Below are 20,521 nucleotides of genomic sequence, written 5' to 3'. Positions count from 1 at the left end.
AATTTTGGAGAGAAAAGAAGTTGCTTCTGGAGCTAAACAAATTATCTGCAAATATGGAGAGTGAGGAAGGATTTTGTACAGGACTCACATTCACTTTGTAGTGAGCCTCAATGGAAGGAAGCGGGGAGTTCTGGACTACAACATTTTCTCGTTTTAGATAATGGAATATATTCTTCAATGGCAGCAAAGGAGCTCAACCAGACAATTTGCATTTTCTATTTAAAGACAGCAGAAGACTTAAAAATAATTTGAAAGAGTAAGTTTAGCATTCCACTGTTTAAACAAGAGCTAGAAAGTGAGATGCGCGCTCATGTGCAAGGCAAGTCCCTGGGGAGAGGGCAGTAGGCCTGTCATCTTCCTACAGAATGCCAAAGGAAAGCAGAAAGCTGCTAATTCCTCGAAAAAGCTCACAGCCTGTGACATGCCTCTAGCTCTATCTCAACTCTTCCTGATGATTTTTAATTACTAAAATAATGTTTACTAAAAAGGAACTGTAAAATACTACCTGATTGCAAAATAGACACGCACTAATATGTCCCTCATCATTTTCTGCTTCGGAGCACCATGTCTGCAGTGCACATGCAGCTTCACACTGGAGGACTCTCTCTACAGTTGTGTATCTGCTGCTTTGAGAGAGAGGATGTCTGTGCACATGCATGCGTATAAATGGAAGTATACACACAAATATGGACACAATAATACTAAAAAATACTGCTAAAGTGCTAGGGAAGGGAATAATGCTTTTTTCATCAGAATACATTTTGATCCTTCCATCATATTCTTCACCTATTACAGTTTATAAGCCAACAACAACAGTTATGACTCAAGATCAACCATAACAGACATATCCAAATAAGCATCATTGTGAAAGTCACTGCAAAGCCATTTTCCTCACACGATAACATCCATCAATAGCAAGGGGTCAAATTCAGGCAAAAATAATGCTCATGCTCCATGAGTACTCAGTACTCATGACACTTTAATTTGATGTAAATGTTTTTCAATAACTTCCATCGTTCCTATGTTAACCCATTCAACTACAAAAATAAAAATAAAAATAAAAACAAATTCAAGTTTACATATCTGGTGATGACAAAGAGAGCACACTGAGACAAAAGCACTGCTTACCGGAAGGTGACTAAGTGGCACATCCACCTGACCCAGGAAGTCGTCTCTAGTCTGTCAGATAGAAGAAGAAAAAAAAAACAGAAAAAGAAGTCATTTTACTCCTAAAATTTCTACATCAGAAAAGCAAAAAATTATAAACAGTAATCCAAGGACAAGGAACCAAGAATAAAGGCGGTTTAGTACCATTATTTTAGCAATTACTGGTTTCTACCCCTTTATTGCTGCACTATATCAGTGGTTACAATTAACCTATTTCAGCAGAGCACTTTTTGTGACACTCCAAAATGCCTTCTTAGTCTACAGTGTCTACGTTAAACACTGATGAAATTCAAATGTTTTCTGTGCCAACTCATGTATAATTCAAAGCACAAAATAATAATCCACTCTTTGCATGAATTACAGTCTCCATCCACATTTGAAAAAGCAGAGTGAAATTACAGTTCATCATGTAGTTGAAACGTTCATGTCAAAGCTTGGTGACTTTTTGACTTGTACTTTAAGGAAAACATTATATCCACATCTAATGGGTACGGGAGGGGGAACCTGACATCCAATCAGTGAAGATAGAACTGCATGAGTTGTAAACGTTTTTCCCCAAATAAGAATTTATCATTTTATCAAAGAGAAAACAAAGTAAAAAAAAAAAAAAAAAAAGTAGAAACGCTGCTGTTCCAGTGACTAAGAACGCTGACGTTGCAAGGAACAGTTACGTGCTCTCAGAGGCAGCCCTTTGGGAACTCCTGCCTCTCCCACTCACCCAGCTGACCACTCGTGCGGCACTTCAGGCCTGGCTTGTGGATGCGGCTACGCCGGCGTTCGGGCCACACCGTGCCGCCACAAGATGACTCATGCACAGCTATGTCTGTATGCAGACGACGACCGCTATTTTCCGTATCTACTTAAACAGAAGTCAAAAACCACCCAAAACGTGACAATGCTCTTTGCTGCCAGCTCGACCGGTGCCGTGTCTCGGAGCGAGCAGCCCGGAGGCACTGCTGGGAGGCAGCGGTGGGAGCTGGCCTCCGGGAAAGGCAAGGAAGGCCTCCCGGCCCGCCACACCACGGTGCAGGTTGGCTTTGGAGCAAGCACCGCCAGCAACCACCTGAAAATTTCCAGGTCTCAAGGTTCATGTTATCTATCTCATCTTTCCAACGCTCAGCGATGCTTGAAGACGCTCAGACTGGACCATATGCAGCAGCCAAGTCACCCATTCACACCTGCTGCTTTAGACAGCGCAGAAATTCCCACAAGGTTTCTCAGTGCCCTTCCAGCAACACCCTTACAAGGGGTGACAGAAGGAAAGGAACGTGACATAGTAGCAGAGGTGGACAAACTAAGGATAAACTTTGAGAGGGAGAACATGCTCTGTTATCATTCACTTCACGCTTCAATAAAACCTAGAAAGAAATAGCTCTCAACAATTTTCTCACAAAACAGTAACGTCTGTTCAATCAATATATTCAAGAGCAGCAGATGTAATTGTTCAGTGGAAAATATTTGCATGCTGACTGGACTGTGATTTCTTTAAAAACTTTGTGTCTTTAAAGCACTGCTCAGGCATTGCTTTATCCTTTAGAGACACCTCAAAACTAATTCAGCGTTTTTTCACAAATCACTAGTTTTTACAATTAACAGTTTCACCCAAAGAGCAGACAAAGCTGTAAATTCAACTAAATCTCAGGGGCCATTTTTCTTCAAAAACTGTCAGGTAAGTTCCATCCCGTACCCATCCCATACGCAAACCAGAAATGCAGACCACCTCCCTGCTTGAATCGCATACACGTGGATCTGACAGTCTCCCCTGTTGGTAAGTAACAGAGGGCAACACAGAAATAAATCCAAGGAGAACACAGGCGGCACAGGTAGGCACTGCACGGAGACATTCCCTTCTGCCCCTTGGTGCTGCACCACCTCGAAATACCACGTGTCCCAGGAGCTCGCTGGTGTCGCGAAGTACCCGGAACGTGCTGGAGCGCTGTCCCACGGGACGTCACGCCGAACAAAGCACACGCTCCCGTGAGACAGGTCTAATTAGCCTGGAGAAGCCGGGGCAAGATCCCCGCTGTGGGGAGGCCGAGCCCTACGCAAGGACACTGTACGTAAGGTAACGATAAGTTCGTAAAACAGTAGCAATGAAGCAGAAAACACCAATTCTTGCAGCTTATTAACAATTTGGACAATGAAGAGAATACTTTCTTAAAGACTGTAAAAGTGTATTTAATTGAATACAAATATACAACGTTTCCAGTGCTATGCACTCATGCACAAATTAAAAATAATTCCCTTTCAAATCAATCTATTTTAAAGCCAGAATTAAACCCTATATTTGCAACCTATGCCTACCACCATTTTTTGTCCTGTTTAAAAATGATGGCTTCCAGCATTTTGATGTAGATTTGACTGTTGAATATGATGCTTCCAAAGGAATGAAATTTTGGCAAGAGATGAGATATAAAGTAATTAAATAGCGTATACGTATTTGCTTTGTGAGCCAGTTGCCATGCTGGATTTATGCTTGGTATTCATTAATCTTCTAAGATACTGGTTTTTATAACAAAGCATATTGCATTAATCAAAAATCAACTGTCTGTCAGGGAAAACAATTTCTGCCAGATACTGTTAATGATACCAGATATCAGCCCTAGTGAATCCCAAATAACCTGCTGCTTATTTATAACCACACTATGCACAGAATTCCAGGAAGTGCATGCTGCTGCTTTGAAGCCAAGTTTACATATTTTTCATAGCAAAGCATTACATTTAGTATTAAAATTCATTTTTTATATGATAACATAACAAAAATGCTGTTTCTGCCACAAAGAGCATGAAGTCCTACGATCCCCAAAGCATGGACACATGCTGCTGTGCCATAAGCTCATGCAGCAATGCAAAAAGAGTGCCTGCACCAAGGAGCCTGTCTCTTCCGAATTTAAGTAAAAACAGCTAACATATTTTTATGGAGTTTTGATCATTAATCTTCTTATCAGCTACCAGAAATAACTGGTAACAGGCATTGCTTTTAGAGCACTAACATGGTTCTCCCTTACTATTGGTAAATAACAAGTATGTTCAACATCCCACTTCAATACAATTACTCCAATAACAACTAATCAGAAAAAAAACTATGCATACCTATTTCTAGATCTGTTTATGCAGCTTTTCATTCAGGAAAAACGTAGCTCGTGCACATGGAAAATGTTCTTTACTGTCCAAATACGAAGCAGATAAGTATTTAACACTAGGAAGAAATAACTGCATGGAAATTCTCTTTGAAACACCACTTGAGCAAACGTAAAGATGCTTTTATCATGCTGTCAAAGAAGGCATCGAGTGGAAGATGCCTGACGTTGAGGACAATTTCTTCAGCCAGGTGACAGATGCTCCAACCAGAGGAGGCTCTTTACAGGACCTGCTGCTCACTAACACAGATGATCTCATTAGGGAGGGCAGGGCAGAACATTAATTGCCTGATCTAGTTTGCTATGTGACTCTATAAATAATTTCACTGGAATGACTGAGGAGGTAGGAACTCGAGCCGTAGGGCCAGGACAGACGTGTGTTGGGAAAGCTCACGAAGAGGTTCCCACTGAATGCTCTTGTGAAACCATGCCATTCATTGCCTCTGCCTGGGAACTAGCAACACCTGCAGACCACTACAGAGATCTCATCATCTGTACGTGAAGTTTAAGTAGTGGACAGAAATGGGGAAGACGTAAAAAGAAGAAAAAATAAAATTGAAAGATACAGCAGAATCCGTGTTGCTTTATGTTGACGCTCATCCGTGATGTGGAGGTGAGTCCTGATCAGCTGTGGTTATCAACAATCCCACAGAAGTTCAGAGATCTTTTGGTTCTCTAGCCAAATCCGCACTGGATAGAAACACTCCACCCACCTACAATTGCCTTGGCATTTTCAGTAAATCATGGTGTTCCCAGCTTCCCCACTTAAAAATTGTTGTGTACTATTTCTGTGCACTGTTTCAGCAGATACCACATTCCAGTCCTGATATTGCTTGATTTCAGAGCTGGGTGACACAACCCTTGTAGTAACTTCGATGGCACAAACAGACTGATGAGTTGCAGAGCCCATGTTATCTTTAAATTCTATTCTAAATAGATGAAAGTTATGTTATTTCCAGTCTTTTCAAATCACTGACATACTAGCAGGGTGACACCTAACGTGACAGGCACAGCTGTGTGAAGGACGCTCATGTGAACATAATTCAGTGATTATGGATCACAACATGGGCAGGTAGGGGAAACCTGTGCAGGCACTGATGTGATGAATACGCTTCCAGGGCCAGGCCATGAGAAAGGCTGTGTGGCAGTGAACCGAGCTGAGATCAAGCTCTCCCTTAGAAGTGCATGGGCTGGAGAGGCGAACGCAGGGACAAGAAGGCAGAACTGTATATTCGCACTTCTGCACAGTACTCATCCGCCTTAAGGGGGTTGCAGAGGAAGAACGTGAACGCAAGACCTACAAGCTGCAAGCAGAGGGCTACATGAAAAGCCAAGATGATTTCTATTGTACAGTCAGTTCTCACGTGTTTGGTGAAAGGCCTATGGGTCAGACCTTTATCTTCTGGTGTTTTCTCATCTTTCTTTCATGTCTAACGCCAGGAGCTCCTGGTGAGGGACTCGGTAATGCAGCGCACCACCGTGACGTGCCCTGGCGTGTAACCAAACAAGGCTGAGGGGCTATTATCATTAGGGGACAATTTTAACACTGGCAGCCTTAGTCGCAAAGAATGATCAGTATGTCAGCATAAATCACCCCCTCAAGGTGCAGAAGTACATTACGCGCTGGGGAGATACAATCGAGCTTTAAGCTGGTGTTTTCTACAAGTCAGCAGCTAATGATGTGGTTTAAGCCAGGAGAACCTGGCAAAGTAAACTGAACCAGTGACGAAAAAAGTGAGGTCATGAAGAGACAATTATCGCAACTGAGCAAATTCAGCTGCCAAATTATTATAAAACAGTATAAAATTAAGCAAGAATTAAGCAAATTTTACTTATGCATTACTTAGGCCCTGCACTTGAGATATATCACTGCCAAGTGTCACTGAAACCCTTCCCAGAGTTTTAAAGACACTCACCTCTATAGCACTACAGCATAAATACAATAGAGTTGCACATACCAAAAGTGAAAAAACAACTCAAGAGCAGAAAATACCTAGTAGCTTTAGATAAAACTACACAAAATCACATATTTTACCTGGACAGAGAGCTCTTTTCACCTCAATTAGCAAACTAAATACATTACACAGTGTTGTAACAATGAAGCGAAGTCCTGCTTTTGTCACTTCAGGAACAAAAACAGCACTGGTTTTCTACTTTTTTGTAGAAAAGTATTACATTTTTGCAGGAGATCCAGTTAAGTCAGGCCTGACTTGCCTTTGGTAGCCTCTGCTGGCTTTTCCCGATCTCCAGCTTCATTTGGCTTGGAACGGTCTCCAGGCAGACTCGTTCCCGTACTTTCCCAGGACCCAGGTCAGACTAATGGGCCTGTAGTTTCCAGGTCCTCTTTCTATCCATTCAACGGAACCTGTGGTCTCCATCGCTCACCTTCACATGCTCAAACTTCGCTTGTACACGAAGTGCGACTCCAGCTCCTCTTCTTCCCTTCCCATATTTCTGAAGGAGTTCATAGCCATCCGCTGTTCTCCCACCGCACTGCTGTGACTCCCACAGTGTCATACCTCCGCCTGGGCACGGAGCTCCCTTTTCCTCCCACTCCTTGCCCAGATGATGTGTGCTGGCATAGACGCGCTCGAGGTGGCAGGGCTCGGGGTTCTTGCCTTTGGAGAGGGCTGGGGAGCAGGAGCAGTCCTGCTGGCAGAGCCTCAGCTCGCTGCCTTGGTGAGGCTCTGCTGTAAGCGCAGTATGCACGTGTAGTGCAGAATCGTAAACTGTGGTTTCGATTAAGGAGGAAAACTCATGTACCAGTCAAACGAGATGATTTGTCTAACCCTATTTTCAATCTCTCCTTGCTACCACAATAATGACAAAAATAGCCTAAAAGAAAACCAGTCACTGACTCTACATTTTGTAGGAAACAGAAGACTTTACTTGTAAAAATTGTTCCTGTACCAAGCATTTATTAAAAATACATTGCAAAACTAAGTCCACACTTTTTACATACAGAAGTAGCTCATGCTTTATTTCTTGAATTTAAGACATGACAAAGAAAGAACTAAAATTAAGAGAGGGAATATTTAATGTGGAAATAATTAGATTAGAATTATAATCTATTATTACTGAAATAATTAGAACTTCTGATTTAGAAGGTGGCATTTTAAACTGTATTCAAATGTTGACAAAATAGGCATTCAGAAATCTAAACTTAGTGTTCTTAAAAGCACAACCACCACAGAGCAGTAGGCACATCACTTCTAACCAACTGCTTTCATATTTGGAAAGGCATTTAGGTGCTTCTGTCAGATTCTTTAAGTACGCAATACTATCCTCCATTTTTCACCTAACACCTGAAAAGTGCATTTTTTGTTTTTAATCTAATTCTTTTTTGCACTATATCTTTTGTAGCATAAAACGTTCAGCATCTTTAAAAATGTGAAGACATTTTCAGTAATACTTTCTACATTGCAAAGTGGTTCAGGAAACAATATTTTACATTGCAGACTTAAGTTTTGTTGTTGAATTTGAATGCACTGTTTATTTTTTATTTATTTTTAAATAGCTCTGTTGAAAAAGAGTTTACATGAAATTTTGATTTGGAGTCAGAATTTACTACCTAACAATAATATAGTTCACTGTTTGTGTTCAAAGCATACAATACTGTAATGCATAAAATGAACCACAGAAAAAAACAGAATGCATTCTAGTGGCTATGCTTTTTCCTATTCCAAACCTGTCTTAAAGCTAATGTACTGCAAAAAGACCAAAACTTCAATTCATTTCCTAAACAATTATCTTGACACTCATTTGTGCAGTAATAAAAGAACATTTACTGTTCCTCTAACAGCACTTTCACAAATTTAATACTAGAACAGCCATTTCAGTTAGTTATATTTTAGTTTCCATAATATTTTCTTTCTCACTGCAAACTCCTGTCTGTTGTGGCAACACAATGATCTGAATGATGCCTTTAAATTACAGATTGGGTTTTTAAGGAGTTACTGGGAAACAGTACATTAAAAAACACAGGGCCAACCAGTAGGTTTCTATGTATTATCCTGCATATACTAATGATACCCCCTGGAATACTGCTGCACATCAGAATGAATTTATTCTCATTCAGCCAGATCTATCACATTACGACTTCATTACTGTAACCCCTCTGGTATCGCTTCCACCCATTAGGAATAGTTAACGAGAAGACACAGCACAATCGCACAATCGGTTCCCAGGATATTTCACGCACTTGGGCACGCCTGCTCAAGGCTGAGTCTTATCTCTAGCAAGATAAAAGTGTGTAACACCCAGACAGAGGCCCTTCACAGATTAAGCTAGAAATAAAAGACACAGTTAAAGTTGCAGTTTCAGAGATGAGGCAGCAGTGCTCCCTAACAGTCACAGCTGAGCAAGAAAAGTCTATTTCCTAGCGAGCACGGACAACCGTGACAACTAGATCCTTACTAAAATGGATTAAGTAAGCTGTAGTACATAAGCATAAATTATTTAAATTTTAAAATATTTGGCTTCTGTTGCCACTGCTTATTTAAACATACTCAAAGCCATCAAGCACTTACACCAAAATCCAATGCGTTACTGAAATATGAGTAACACCCACCCCCAAACTCTGGACAATGCCAGAGGAAAGACAGCAAGTTAAAGATTTGTTCTTCATTACACTAAAACAGCTTCCTCGTTAGATCCCTCCTGTAATTAAGCATATGACAGAGGAGTGCTGGAAGCAGGCTCCTGCCGCCTCCCTCTACGAGGGCTCCCAGCTACCCAGAGCTCTCCCTCCCTGCAGCACGCGAGCCGAGGGGCACCCGGTGGTACCCGGTGCTGGCAGCGCCGCTGCCTGCGAGCAGCCTCCGGGAAGAGGCAGCGCTGCGGGTCGGCGCGAGCAGAGCCCATGCCTGAGGGATGCTCAGCACAGGCCTGAGCCGGGAGAGGGCTGAGGAAATAGAAGCAGAGTCGCTGTGCGTAAGGGGAAGGATAGTCAGAAAGTCTCAAGCAAACTGAATGCGTTAGGACAGTTCCTGTCCCTCGTTCCATAAAAAAAATGAAGGAACAAATGAAAAAAACACCAGGACAAAAATGAAGTCATCTTATTATGAAACTTCACTATAACTCAGCAATTTACCACCGTTCTATCCATTAACACTGTAAGAGCAAAAAGGATTGGGTCACCCAGGACAATTTTTTAGAGCCACTAAAGTTGTATGTCTGTCGTCCTCTTGAAATTAAATATGTATTGCCACTGGTACAGGGAGTAGGGACCAAAACATTTTTCACACTGTGCATGTTTGAGACTGCACAGGATTCAGTAGGGAGTCACAATCCCTCATATCCAACAGAAGTGTTCAAATTCTATATTCTTGTGTATTAAAAAAAAAAAAGTACTGGATTTAGAAAACAATTACATTTTAGATAGGAAGCTAACTTTGGTAAAGTCAGAGCAAAATCCAGCCAGGTTTACAGCAGAAGGGTTGTTACAAGGAAGAGATGCTGGTGTCTCTCCAAAGCCCAAACAACTGGACTTCACTGCTTGGAGCTTTCCTCAGAGGCCCCAAAATTCTTCATTTGCTCAGACTCTTTTTTTATTGCTTCTTGCCTGGGAGGGGATGCATGGAAGCCTACCTCAGCACACAGCTCTCGTGCAGCACACACCACACATGCTCGACCCATAGGCATTCCTCACCTTACAACTAGTAATGCACAAGCACCGTGACCCTGAAGTTCCAAGCTATACTGCAGAAAAGTGATGGTGAACAAATGTAGTATAGGACACAGAAAACACCAACAACTTCTGCTATGTGAAGAAAAAAGGCTAAACAGTTATGGGATTTCACAAAAGTGTGTAAAATACAATAAAATACAAAGTATCAGATCCCACAACTGGGGATTGCAATGTGCTCCAATTAAGGGCCAGGGAAACGCTTTTTTTCTTTCAGGTATGCAGACTGCCAAAGATCTAGAAGAACGAGAACCCAGGTCATGTTTCATTCCAGCTGATGGATGTCCAGCACAGAAGGGCAGCTGCCTTCAGCTCCCTCTGTCAGCAAGGAGAAGCAGCTCAGTTGGATTAATGAACTTTTTCATCTGGGCAGACCTCTAACGATGACAAACAAAAGCCTCCAACGACTGCATTTCTCTATCAGCTAGGTGCCTAAAGTTAGCTGGCATAAATGCAGGACTTGGCACTCTCGAGACAAGAATTCTGTGATCATCCCCATAGAACTGCCTATTTTATTTACTCACCCCTTGTGTTCTAGCAAACGTTTGTATTTTTTCCTTTCAAGATTATTCACTGTGAAGGACTGCTGCTCACATAGCTCCCCTTCAGAAACCAGTAATTCACAGAGCCACAGTGAGGGGATTTCTGAAATGAAGTATGACTGTAGCTGGGAACTGCTAATAATGGTAATCAAGAGAGGCAGGCCTGGGGAACCCTGCAGTGGTGCACAGATTAAGCCGATTATAAAGAGTATAATTAGCTGGCAAATTGTTCATTAATACCGCCTTGTGTTGCAGACAATACGAACCATTCAAATGGCACAGATCTTTTACCTTTCCTCGTTTTTCTATTACCACTCCTTTTCCCCTCTTCGCTAATCTACTTATTCTACCTTTTGCTTAAGAAGTCCTACTTTTCCCTTTCTGTTTCTTTTCCTTATCAATAAGAGTCTCGCCTTCTAGCCAGCCTTTTGGGTTTCAGCATACACCTGTCCTTCCATGACCAATTTTTTTTGGCATGCATGTACTTTCTTGGCAGAAAGCACTTAAGAAATATAAGCCACAGAAAAGCCAAACATTGTAAGAGTATAAATGCCCTAGTGTGCTGGAGGGATTCATGTTCCCACTACAACGTATTCCACTGTTTATAACCCTGTAACACATCCTGGACAACTGCAGCAATTGAGATCTAAGAGCTCAGGAAGCAACACGTATGTATAACCCTTGCAACCATGCTGAAAGATTGCCAACAGGATAGCAAATAAAGTTAAAAATCAACATAACCTCCTCCTGAAATTTTAGCTTTTTCTGCTTAATCTTGGAAAAAACAGCTGAAAAGTATGACAGCGGTCTTTTTTTTTTTTCCTATATTGTCTTGACTGTACACTAAGATTTGACAGGAGGAAGCCGATGATAGGTTTAGAGCATGTAGGAATGCAGCTGCCTTTGAAAAACACTAAGAATACTTTACTTCTATGGGAACTGAACGTGGACAAAATTGAAAAAATCCGTAAGTCATAATTAATCATCTCAAATATTTTCTCTTCTATTTTAGAAATATTTCTCTCTTAAATCCATCAAGAATAGAACGGCTATTTTAATAAGGAGCTCAGAAAATAGAAGGATTAGTTGGACATCATTTCCATAAGGCATAATGTGTATATATATATTCTGTAAACAAGCAAGATGGCATACTTTGTACATTTTCTAACCATTGATTTTTCACTCTGCAGCTCTTCTTCCGTCATTTGCTGACTTGCTCCCTATTAATAAAAGTAATGTGCAAGTAGGGATCTGTGGCAAAAGAATCGTTTCAGTAGTGCAAAACCAGCTCTTCACAAATAACCATACTTTCAGTCACCCGTCACACACGGGACTCCTTTCGTTGTGCTGATGTAGGATTCCTTTATTACCGAGTACCGTTCCTGAACGTGTTTTCCTGAATATGTGCACTACTGTGTACCAACCTCAAAGTAGCAGTACAATATAACAATACATGTCTAAAGGAGATATAAAGGCCCCAGTTTTCCATTCAACAGACAGACTCATTCCTGCTATTTTGTGCTCTCTTTAAGCATGCTATAGACTTGGGCATAAAGCCACTATAAACAGTTCAAGGCAGTATGAAAGACCAGTAATCCCCACAGTGCTTTGAAATCCGCTGTAACCTGACCACGTAACACAACATACTCAAATGACCAGAGGCAGGTTTTGAAAGCCACTAAATGTTTATCTGACCCCTCGTGAACTCTTAAAAAACACTTAGCTGTAGGGGCAGACAAACAACTAACATTTATACAAGCCACGACTCCCACTGAGAGCCGATCTGTAATGTCCAGCTACTGGAGTCACAGCTCCTCCACCACAAAGCTCAGTCGCCTTTTATTCTGGAGAAGCTGAAGGTGCATCGTCAGTAGCAACGTTCTAGAAAACTGAAATTTAAACCAGCCCCAGTAAGATCGTAGAATCAGGCTTTTGTTTAAAGACTGCATACGAGAGCTCCAGCGACATTTTCAAAACCCTGTTCCTCCTGAATGATGTGTGAGTGTCCTATAAATTGCCAGGGATGAAAGGGATCAGAAGTCACATTAAGCACCTTCTCCAAGTATTCCGTTATATTACATTAGTAGCCATCAACATGTTTATCTTGGACCATGATGCAGTCCTTTAGGTATGCGGCTGATGGAAGAATCGTAGACTGAGGTTAAACAAAAGAGAACAACGACAACGAAAAAAAGGTGAAAGTATCAGGAGGCAGAGAAATGAGATAGCAGTAACGGCATCACAGAAAGCATGCTGACATTTATTCAGGCAAAATTTTCCAAAGCTACTAAGTAAGTTCTTTCAACAGTCTGATCCCAGTAGTGCTTATGTTCGAGAAGGCATTACACTTGGCAGTATTTGAAGTAATGTTTTTGCTTTAATGATTTTCCTAATGTTAAGAGGAAATGCAGCACATACCTTGTAAGAATTCTAAATGCCACGTGTATTGGACCCAAGAACACAAAATACCTGCTGTTTCTTCGGGCACTGAGGAGAAACTGCCATGCACTGACCAGAGAGAGATTGGAAAAGTGCCCTGTGATGAGGTGACTTTGGTTTATTTAATTCTTTAAGAAAAACATAGTTACAAGTTCATGTAGCTCGGTCAAAAATATTTCCTGTAAGGTCTTTACGGTGGGTAACTACTCACTTAGGTTGCAGTCAAACAGCAGTGTAACTGGTGATACAATTTCTCCGTGTGAAAATTAAAGAACGTAAGTAAGATTTTGTACAGTGCATTACTTTTTTAAACCAGTGACCAATCTATTTTGTTTGTATCCTGCACAGTGAGTGGATGCTTACATATTTACTTTTGATTATAGCAAAACCAAAAAAAAGAAAAAAGAAGAAAAAACAGGAAGGGCAGAAACTGCAGAAATATTTGCTGCAAATGTTTGGTCAGAAATGCTAATTCCCGTAAAATTCAGGAACCTAACAAAAGGCAGCAAAGAGTGCTCTCCAGCTCCGAGCTCTCAGAAACTTGAGAGAAGGAGACAGCATTGGCTGTGGAAGGGCACACGGCGCAAGGAAAACACACACATCAGCTCCATGGAGAATGGAGCTGGCGCTGCAAACTGAAGACTCCGAATTCTTTTCTCCCTCCTCTTCCCGCATCTGTTTTGGCTGGCATCCGGCACAAGAAATCCAACTGATGTCACCTGCCCAGGCGAGCACTGCTGTGATTCACTGCTCAAGACAACAACAAATCCGAAAAGCAGGCAGACAGCTCAGCAGTCTGGGGACAGGAGAGGGAGTTCACGCCGAACTGCTGCCTGAACAGCAGGGCTTCGACTCGCCGGTTACTGCTTCCTCCCCCACAGGTTGCTGCTCCTCACCTCCCAGATTCCCAACCGTTTATTAGCTTTTTTTGTGAGCGGCATCAGGGCAGAGCAACAGGTCACAGAACAAACACACGCTGGCCAAAACAGGTGTAAAAAAATAAAGCAGCAAGTGTTTTAAGCTCATTTGCAGAGAGCAGATCACACCAGCTCCCAGCGACTGAGCGTGCTTTGTGCACGCCACGCACCGCCTCGGCACCTCCTGCGCTTCGGGAGCCGTGGCTCTCCCTCGCACCGCTGGAAATGGAGAGCTGCCTGGCTGCGTACCCCAGGGTTAAACTGCCTCCCCTATTCCCACAGGCTATCGGGGCAGGAGAGAGGAAGCGCTTAAGGTAAGGTTATGAAGTTTTCCCTGCCCTAATTCTAAATAAGTAACGAACTGCGTATTGAAATAACACCAGTTTTTTAGTATCAGGAAAAGTTTAGCTGTATTGTTAAACTCCAAAGCTATCTGGTCCTACTGTGGGATAAAGATGCATCTATTTAACAGGAAATTAAAATATTTTGCTTCTGTGTACAGATAGAGCCTGAAAATTTGGGCAATTAATTGATAAAAATTCACAGTATTTACAAGTTTATACAGGGAAAACAAGCAGCTTCTCTGTGTTAACCCTTCTCCACCCCATTTATTTTTATTTCTCTTAAGAGAAAACTAAATATGAAAAAAAATAGCATAACACAACGCTAATTCTTTAAGATAAAACCACTGCAAGGTTTTCTGTGGGGACGGCAGTAGTAAGACACTGCACACACAGTTTTTATTTTTCAGTTTTCCCAGTGAGTATAAAGTACGGTTTGCATTTACTTGAGATATTTGCATTAGGGGGATGCTGCAAGTCCCAAAATACTAAAATATGGTTATATTGGACAAAACCAAGTCTATTAACATCAGCTTCCCACATCTAAACCACCACTATTAGGTTTCTCAATACTCAGCGACCATATTGTGACCTACAAAGCCCACTATGCAAAGAACAAAAAGTTGTATTTCACGTGCTCAGTTAAGATCAGGCATTTAATCTTGTGAATTAAGAATGTGCAACAGATCTTAAATAATGTCACCACAAATGTATTGATTTCTGGAAAACCCTTTGGTTTTGGCTTTAAGCACCAGATAGTAGCTTTCTAAAAATTATTTTTATTTTTACATTTTATACCGCATATATTGCCTAAAACTTTCAGAAATTGCTAGTATATAGCTTCACTTCAAAGGAATAGTTTTTTTCTAAATTGATGTAATTTATATCATTAATATTTATGCCTAGAATTTGACTCACATAAGCATATTCAGGACCCAGATTACATACAAAACGAAAATTGTCTTAAACTCTTTCATTATAATTCCTGATATTCCTAACTTTTACTTGCCTTTTTTCAGTGCTGTACATTGAGAGAGAAAAGTGAAAACAGAGTTGGTGTCAACTTCTATTTTCTAAAATTCAGAATCAAAACATTCATCCTAAAATACCTTTCTCTGAGGTGCTTAGCGAACCGTAACATCATTCACCGTGGGAGCAGGAAAAAACCTGACACCTTTTTTTGGGACGTAAATCAGTTCAACAAGGAAGTAGGACGTATATAATCAATATTTCACTGCCAAAGAAACAGCAGTGTACCTTTCCAGAGGTTTACCAGTCTGAGCAACATCAGGAAAACACCGAGGCCTGCAGTCTCCTGAGAACGGCTGCCTTTCTCTGACCCTCACGCAGGCGCTATGCAAGTAGAAGCAGACGTTTTATCGAGTACGGGCTGTCCTTTGAGGCGAGCGACCACCCTCAGCATATTTCCTTCATTCAGAAGCATTCATTTACTGAATCTTTCCCCCAGAGAAGTATGTTCAGAGAATTTCATTTTTATACACACAGAGCTGAACAATAACACTTGCACAAGTGTTTGTGCAATGACCTATGGTTCTAAGCAGAAAGGTTTATCGAGAGTAGGAAACAAAGTAGACGATCTGCAGAACATTGCCAAAATGTGAGCAATGCAAAAGACAAATTGCTTACTTTAAAAAGTGAGAAATTTAAGTTCTTCCAATGGCTCGGGAAGATTGGTAATTACACGAGTTGGCAGACATTATCCTGAGGATGGGAGCACTTGGTACCACCTTTGAAGATGTTACAAGTATCTGCATATTAATTTGTAAGTAGAGAACAGAGTGAAATACACGGCCAAGTGAGACCCACGGACTCGTCACTGAGCATACAAGTTCTGGTGTAGCTCTGCTGACTGGCTAATGGCAACCAGATTGCTCCCTGCTTTCAAGGTGCACGGTTTCAGCCAGGCTTGTAACTGCCCCTAATCTTACACCTCCACTCCCTACCTCTTCTCATCATTTTTAGAAGGATTACGTTTGCTGTTATGCCTAGAACAGGACTTGGGCCAGAACTACTGCACTGCGATTCCAGTTTGGGATTTCATCCCACACTCCGGCAGATGCACGTTTGCACGCAGAGTAACACCTAGGCAGGGACAGGACATCCACGTGGCCAGCCTGCACAGCTTCTTTGTTCCTTGGGAGAGCTATCTAGCTGAAGCCTCTGAAATTACGAGGGCTACATGCAAGAAAGAAATGGTAAAGGGAAGTTCACGAGTGCAGCTTCAGCCATACTGAAATCAATGGCAGAATTCCTAATAGCTTCAATATGGACTAGATTTAGCCCCAGAGCTTCAAATCAGACAAAACTGTCAAAATTTTACATGCTTATTGAAGCAGTATGTGACAAAAACAAGTGAGCTGGACCTGCTAGAAGATCGGGTGCAGATACTGTTGCTATCTTCACTAAACCTTTTGGCTTACAGCGGTTATGAGTGGTTCTTTGCAGGAAGCAAATCCTGCTCCTCTTTTCTGCTCAGCTCATTTCTCATTTATCTTTGGTCATGTTCTCCCTCAGCCTGCGTGGACAGAAGCCTAGTCCCAACTCAGCAATGCACTGCTCCCACACCAGCTCCCAGCTGCCTCGGGAGCTGCAGAAAGAACCTTCTGCAAGGCTGGAAGTGAAGGGGGAAAGCTGATAATGTCATAAGTACTGTAAACAATATATATATATATATATACACACACACACACACACATATATAAAACAAACCTTCCAGAGTTACTCTATGGCTTGATTAGTATGCCTTGTAGAGCATCTATTGCAATCCTACACCTTGTAACTGATTAATTTATTATTTATATGTACTTCCTTTGTGGCAAAAGAGACTACCTGAAAGTTAACTTTCTCTCAATATCACGTTATTTGTATTTACTTTACAACTTGTATTTTATTTTATTTTCAGCTGCTAACAAACTCCATGTACGTATTGGTACACATTTGGTGTAGAACACTTGAAAACCAGCAGCTCCAATGACAAACTGATTTTTACAAGTCAGGAGATATGCTTTGAGTGCACTGTAAAAAAAAAAAAGGCACCTCAACAGTGGACAACTTTCCCTCAAAGACATAGTTTATATAAAGGTCTGAATGGGCTTGTTTAACAAAATTTTGGAAGTATCTGAAAACAGGACATTGGTTCTAACACCTACAAAAACCTTAGATCCCTTTGTGGTAAGGTCTGCTGTAGATGAACACAGACGAACAAAAACCTGACATAGTAAGGTGGAAAACATGCAATAAATTGTCAAATGTGATCTACCAGAAATTGTCACTAAGTCCAACATAAAAGCACAGAACTGTTGGCTGGCCACACGGCTTTGTGACAAAACAAGGAGCCCTTAGATCTGTCTAACCTCCTCGGCCTCCCACCCATTTCGCTGGCGTTCTCTTCGTCCATCAGGTTCTGCAGCGCTAGCGCTCTCAAGCTAGTTAATTGAATGTTCCTCATCCAACACTAAAGGCCTAAAATCACTGAACTGCAGGCAAATTTTTGTTCTATCCGTAAAGAAATGATGAATCCCACTTCTGGGATGTTGTGGATTCAAACAGATTTTGGCTTTTCAGATGTGCTTGAGAAGACTCTGGCAGCAACGCAAGGCCCCTGACACAACTGTGTTCCCAAAGGTGGCCCAAGTCCCAAGTCAGCAAATTGAGACAGAAAATCCTCCTGTGTGCTTAAACCGGAGCTCCTCTTGACAATGACGACAGACTGCGTTCACAGGTTTGATAAAAGCACAGTGCTAACATTGCAAATCATGCAGATCACATTCTAGCAAATAGTTTATAAATCCCCATTTTTGTATAATAGAATATATATATGTATATATATATGGATAAATCCGTTAATCCCATTCATCAGACTTAATTTTTGCAAATTACACACATCGCTTACTTTTGGACAACAGACAGCTTCTGTAAGACATGCTAATGCAGACCCATAAGGCCAGAAATTCACCACATACAGCATATTTACTGCTTAAGGGAGAAATACGTTCCAAAAGAAAAACAACACCTCCCTTGTTGTAAAATAAAAGGATACCAACAACCTGTGCTTAACCAGATATATCAAATAGATACACTGCTAATGCAAATAACTCATGTCCAAGGACATTTCAGTGTTGCACTTCATATCATTCTTTAAAAATAAATCATTAAAAGGTCACAACATGCCATCTGAAGCTTTCTGAACTGCAAAAGAAATGCTGGCTATCAGGATTAAGAAGGCAATCTACAACTTTCAGCAATGCTTTTGGGCATTAGCATGTTTTTTGTTTTTTTTTTTAAATAGAGAGAGAAAAATATGAAAGCCATGTGAATCTCACAATTCAAACATTCAAAAAGATGTTCTGTCCAGGATCAGAAACCTGTATTATGGATTGCTGAATTCTGAAAAGATGTGTGTTAGTAAACACTGCTACATAACTGCAAGCTGCATCACCAAATATATTGCAATCATTTCCCAACAAGTATAGTTCACTTGTGTTTATAATAATTCAGTGTGCTGGCAGGCACGCTCTGATAGAGTTTCTAAAAATACTGAAGTGTTAGTAATACAGCAACTACAGCAGCCTCCACTTCCAAATCTTTGGAGAGAGCACAAGATTCTGTGCAAGTACATGGAAGGAGATTCTGCTCAACATTTCAACACTAACGTTTAGTTCCACTTTTATACAATCTGAAGCAAATAACTGTCTTCTGGTAATAAAAAACCTGCTTGAAGCAGATTTCAATTAACAAAATATCCAAATGATTATCATATTTGTAACCCGAAGTCTTTACAGTGCAGATGTACTAAAACAATTATATTACTGTTAAAATGCACAAAACTTACACTAGAAGCGGGGGGATATGTGTAGAATGTAACATATAATTCTTAGCTTTAATAATAACGCTTCAAATTTTATTTAGCAATAGGAAAATGTGATTTGACAAGTAATTGTGATTTGACATAATCCCTTTTAAATAATATTGCTATCCACACGCGTGGATATGCTATGCTCTTTACTTACAGGACATTAAGTAGAAATAAAATTAAAAACAGCTCAAAGCTGAAAGTTATTTTTGGAACAAAATACACAAACTGTTTTAAACGTTAACTCGGTAAAACTTAGGCTTTACCTTTGTCAAGGAGGACACTTGTCAGCCTCCAATATCTTGTTTAAAAGAATTTTCACTGTTTGATGAATAACTTTGTTTAATTTTGAAGTAGCTTGCTTTCTGTAATAAAAGCATTCAAAATAACTTATTCCAGAGTTTTATTTCTGTCTTTCCAGCAATCTGTTGAAGACTAAAATTGATGTTGAAAAAGTAGGCTCCTGTTGCCTTGCTTCTCCTCGTTATAAACACTGATTATATTAATCTTTACCACTAAGAATTTCTTTTAGTAGTAGGATTAAGAATATAAGACTTCGACAAGTAACTGAAAAGAAGGCTAGTGAGCTCACACAAGTTCATTGCTGCATCTCCCTCGCGCTGAGGACAGAACTCCCACCTTGCGGCCTCTCGTTCTTTTCCAGCCTACACAAACTACAGCCCGGGAACGCGGCTGACCAGGGAGGTTAATTCTTTCCAACCTAGGCTGAAAGGGAAGACGAAGCTTTTACCAAAGCAATTGAAAAACGGTCTGAATTCACACCACAGTACACAGTGCAGTACTTATTTCATTTGCACAACTGATCTAATTAGAAACAGATTTTCCTTTTGCCTTTCGCTTCCCGAATACCGCACGTGTCGGCCCCTCCCCGCCCCAGGCCCGAGGAGTCGGCACATCACAAACCTGGAAACAGGAATAGTATTTTGGTAATAACACCAGGGCCTTTAACTTCAGAATCAGCTTCTTCCACGCACATGAGACAGCCCAGCGTTGGGCTGGGTAGATGGTATCAGAGGATTTAAAGAGAGCGAAGGTCATTTTTTTCCCCTCTTTTTGGCAACAGAAACAGCCCAGTCATACTGCTGATTTTATTAATGTCTTTTTCTGTACGTAATTGCTGTCTTTTGGAAGCTACCAATGCCATCTTACTAAACGAAAAACAACAAAAGCACCAGATTTTAGACGAATGAATGCAGCAGTACATTTTACAATAGGATGTAATCCAGAAACTAAGTTAACAGGATACATTTGGACTTCAAAGAGCTTTTAGAACAAAAATCATCACAAAACATGTACGTTCCTAAATTCTTCACTACTTGATCACCTTGCTCAAACAGCTGAATAGTGCAAAAAGCCATGAACGCTCTGTATCTGTTTTATTATGTGCAGTTCTCG

General features: G+C 40.9%; 1 protein-coding gene and 1 long non-coding RNA gene across 13 annotated transcripts in view; one reads left to right on the top strand and one right to left on the bottom strand.

Annotated features, from left to right (window-relative positions):
* NEDD4L (NEDD4 like E3 ubiquitin protein ligase) overlaps nt 1-20,521 on the bottom strand; it is a 154,624-nt gene that overhangs the window by 47,908 nt on the left and 86,195 nt on the right. For all 12 annotated transcript variants that reach the window (XM_066987812.1, XM_066987813.1, XM_066987814.1 and 9 more), the window contains one exon: nt 1,129-1,179. In XM_066987812.1, coding sequence (XP_066843913.1) covers nt 1,129-1,179 — 51 coding nt within the window. The remainder of the gene's footprint in view (nt 1-1,128; nt 1,180-20,521) is intronic.
* Nucleotides 13,067-19,498, top strand: LOC125184820 (uncharacterized). Its single transcript, XR_007169291.2, has 2 exons — nt 13,067-14,205; nt 15,252-19,498. It is a non-coding gene; the product is annotated as an uncharacterized lncRNA (long non-coding RNA).

The sequence above is a fragment of the Anser cygnoides genome, chromosome Z, assembly GCF_040182565.1.
Source record: "Anser cygnoides isolate HZ-2024a breed goose chromosome Z, Taihu_goose_T2T_genome, whole genome shotgun sequence".
Taxonomy (NCBI): domain Eukaryota; kingdom Metazoa; phylum Chordata; class Aves; order Anseriformes; family Anatidae; genus Anser; species Anser cygnoides.
This window is presented reverse-complemented; position numbering and strand designations above follow the sequence as displayed.